The sequence below is a fragment of the Cariama cristata genome, unplaced genomic scaffold, assembly GCF_000690535.1.
Source record: "Cariama cristata isolate BGI_N322 unplaced genomic scaffold, ASM69053v1 scaffold1862, whole genome shotgun sequence".
In the NCBI taxonomy this organism is placed as follows: Eukaryota; Metazoa; Chordata; class Aves; order Cariamiformes; family Cariamidae; genus Cariama; species Cariama cristata.
This window is the reverse complement of record NW_009605293.1, coordinates 1,073-3,802: the sequence shown is the minus strand read 5'-3', so window position 1 is coordinate 3,802 and position 2,730 is coordinate 1,073. Positions and strand designations below refer to the sequence as shown.

Below are 2,730 nucleotides of genomic sequence, written 5' to 3'. Positions count from 1 at the left end.
CTTAAATGGAAGAGCAGCACCTAGTACCCCACTGCCGCCAAGGCTAAGGGAGAGGCGAGGGTGCTGGGGAGGAGGGTGCTGGAGCAACCCCTGCGTCCCCGCATGCCGATGCCAGCGGACAGGCAGAGCCGTCCCGCACACAGCAGCCTTTCTCCTGCCTCACACTGCCCGCTCTGTTCCCCGCTCCCGAGGCCGCCCAGCTCTCGCCGCCCAGCGACGACGGTCCAGGGGCCCCTTTCCATCACGCCCTGAATCGCACCATTATGCCGCGCTGGCCAGAGCCAAGCAGCTCTCCCCAAACGCCTCCCCTGAGCCGCCGCACTGCAGGCAGGGAAACACGCTGCAGTAATCCAATACTTTTCCTGGGCTGTGACCAAAAATCGGGGCATTTCAGCCCAAAGGAAAACACCTTGGTGTGATGCAATGGCCAAAGAGTAAAAGCTTAAAAAAAAACCAACCAAACAAACAAAAAACCCTCCAGTGCAGCCCGAGAGCGCTGGTGGGGATGCTCGTGCTGGCCCTGTGGGATGCTGCTGCCTTCCCCGGGGAGCACGTACCTTGGAGATGTAGTAGACGCACTGCTGGAAGGTGTACATGATCACCTCCTCCAGCACCGTCATCGCCTCCTCGCTGGCTGTGATGGTCGAGGAGAACAGAGACTCCTTGGAGCCTACGGCGTAGAGAGGAGGATGAGGGGACCAAACCTGCAGCAGCAAGGCAAGCCGAATTGGCCGCTCCCCAGGTTCCCAAGGTGGGGGTTATTAGTGTTCCCAGACTGGCATCACCCCCGCAGCATCCCTCAACAGGAGTAAAGAGGCTCCTTTAGCCCCAGAAAGTGCCCGCCGGCCATCTCCCACCGCTCACAACGCTGTGGGCAGCACAGCCCCGCAGGCAGCCCAGGGCTGTACCCCTCCTTCCAACAGCCTGTCTGTCCTACGGACATTTTACCTTGCTGCATAGACCAGGAGGTTTTTGAGGCTGATTTAATCCCTTTTTCCTTTTTTTTTTTTTTTTTTGTTTTGCTAGCATTAATACAGGCTCACCAGTGAGCAATTCTGCAGGGCTGCCTGCAAATCCAGGTGCCCCCACAGCAGCCGGGGTGGGCAAAAAGCCACCCCCCCGCAGGCATTAACCACAAGCTGCTGGGGTGGAAAGGGGAAGCTCAGCTGCGAACTCAACACAACCTGGCCCTGAAGCCAAGCAGCACCATGGCACGATGCGAGGCTGCTCCTCTCGTACAGATGACCCCAGCCTGCACCGCGGAGATGTCCCTGCTGATGAGGATTACGGGGGGTTAAAGGAGCATCCCGGGGGCACTGACCACCGCTTGTAACCGAGGATTAGCAAAGTCCCTCCGGCCGGTGAAACAAGCAGGATGGCGCATCCAGCCCTACCTCTGACATCCAGCTCCTCCTCCATGCTCTGGATGTAGGTGGGCGATTTCTGCTGGACAAAGTAGAGGACCTCGATGGCGTTGGCCATCCAGAAGAGGATGTGCTGTAGGTCCGGGAGGAGGTCCGTGATGGTGAAGCGGGACAGGGTGGCAGGGTCCTGGCTGGGGAGACACAGCAGGTTGCTGCTCCTTGGCATCCCCACTCAAGCTTTTGGGGAGAAAACAGCCAGCCTGGGGCAATGTCAGAGAACTTTTGCATCCCCTCATCTCCAAGCCCAGCACCCCGCTTAGGAAGACCCTTTACAAGCAAAAATCTGATGGTTCTGGCTCTGTGGAATGGCAAAGGGGACCCTGTGGGGACCAAGGTGGCTGAGAGCCACCTGGCCTTTGTGGGGTGCCACTTTTGGGGGAGACTCCCCCCTCATACAGCTGAACTGCAGTTAATATTCATGGCTGGAGAGCAGCTCTCCCCAAGAAGTATGTGCTGTTCCTGCCAGCTCTGGACAGTTAAACCCAGCCCGCCCGAACTGGGCTGTTCAAAAATAAAACAAAATAAATAAAAAGCATCTGGGAAGTTTCTCAACTGCTGAACTGCTTTTTCCTGCTGTAGGAAAGGCCTGGGAAGCATCCCTGGAGCTCGTCCTAAAGGAGAGCTCACAGCAAGCACCAACAGTTTCTCCAGATGCTGCTTTGGAGCCTGGATTTTGGAGATGGCTGGGAAGCTGACCCCCCCACACTGCTGTGATGGCCCCAAAGCGGTGCTCCCCACCCCGGCACACCCCGTGCCACCATCCCTGCATGCACACATGCAACGCCAGCCCCATCCCCACTCCACCGGGGGGGTCTTCAGCATGAGTGGGGTGAGACCCTGCACCAGGGCCATCCCTGCTACGTCCCTCGGTGATGCTGAAGGCACATGTGCAAAGCCTTGGCCACGTCTTGGATCGGAGAAGACCCCACAGCTGCTGCAGGTCCTATTCCCTCCCGAGCTCGCCTGCTTTTCCAGCCCCACATATTCCCAAGCAGGGGCCTTGCAGGCACCATGGTGAAAGGACCAGAGAGCTGAACGCATGGGATTTAGCAGGAAAATTCAGCGTGCATTGGTGCCGCCAGGCTGGGAGGGGAGTTTTAGCCAGCCACAGACTCCCCTCGCTCATGGAGGAAGAAGAGGGTTGAATTCTCCCCGTTTTGGGGCAAAACAAGGCAGGGCGGCAGGTCGCACTTACTGCTGGGACTGCTTTTCGGCCAGCTCCCGCGTCCGTTCCTGGGCAGGGAGAAAAGGGGAAAGCAAAATGAAAACCAGGGGGAAGGGGAGGGCACGAGCATCACCCTGACCA

General features: G+C 58.2%; 1 protein-coding gene across 1 annotated transcript in view; it reads right to left on the bottom strand.

The window, feature by feature from the left end:
- The window catches only part of RADIL (Ras association and DIL domains), a gene marked incomplete at its 5' end in the record, with an annotated part of 9,130 nt that overhangs the window by 5,701 nt on the left and 699 nt on the right, over nucleotides 1-2,730 (bottom strand). Inside the window, 2 exon segments of the mRNA XM_009695877.1 lie at nucleotides 558-670; nucleotides 1,395-1,555. Coding sequence (XP_009694179.1) covers nucleotides 558-670; nucleotides 1,395-1,555 — 274 coding nt within the window.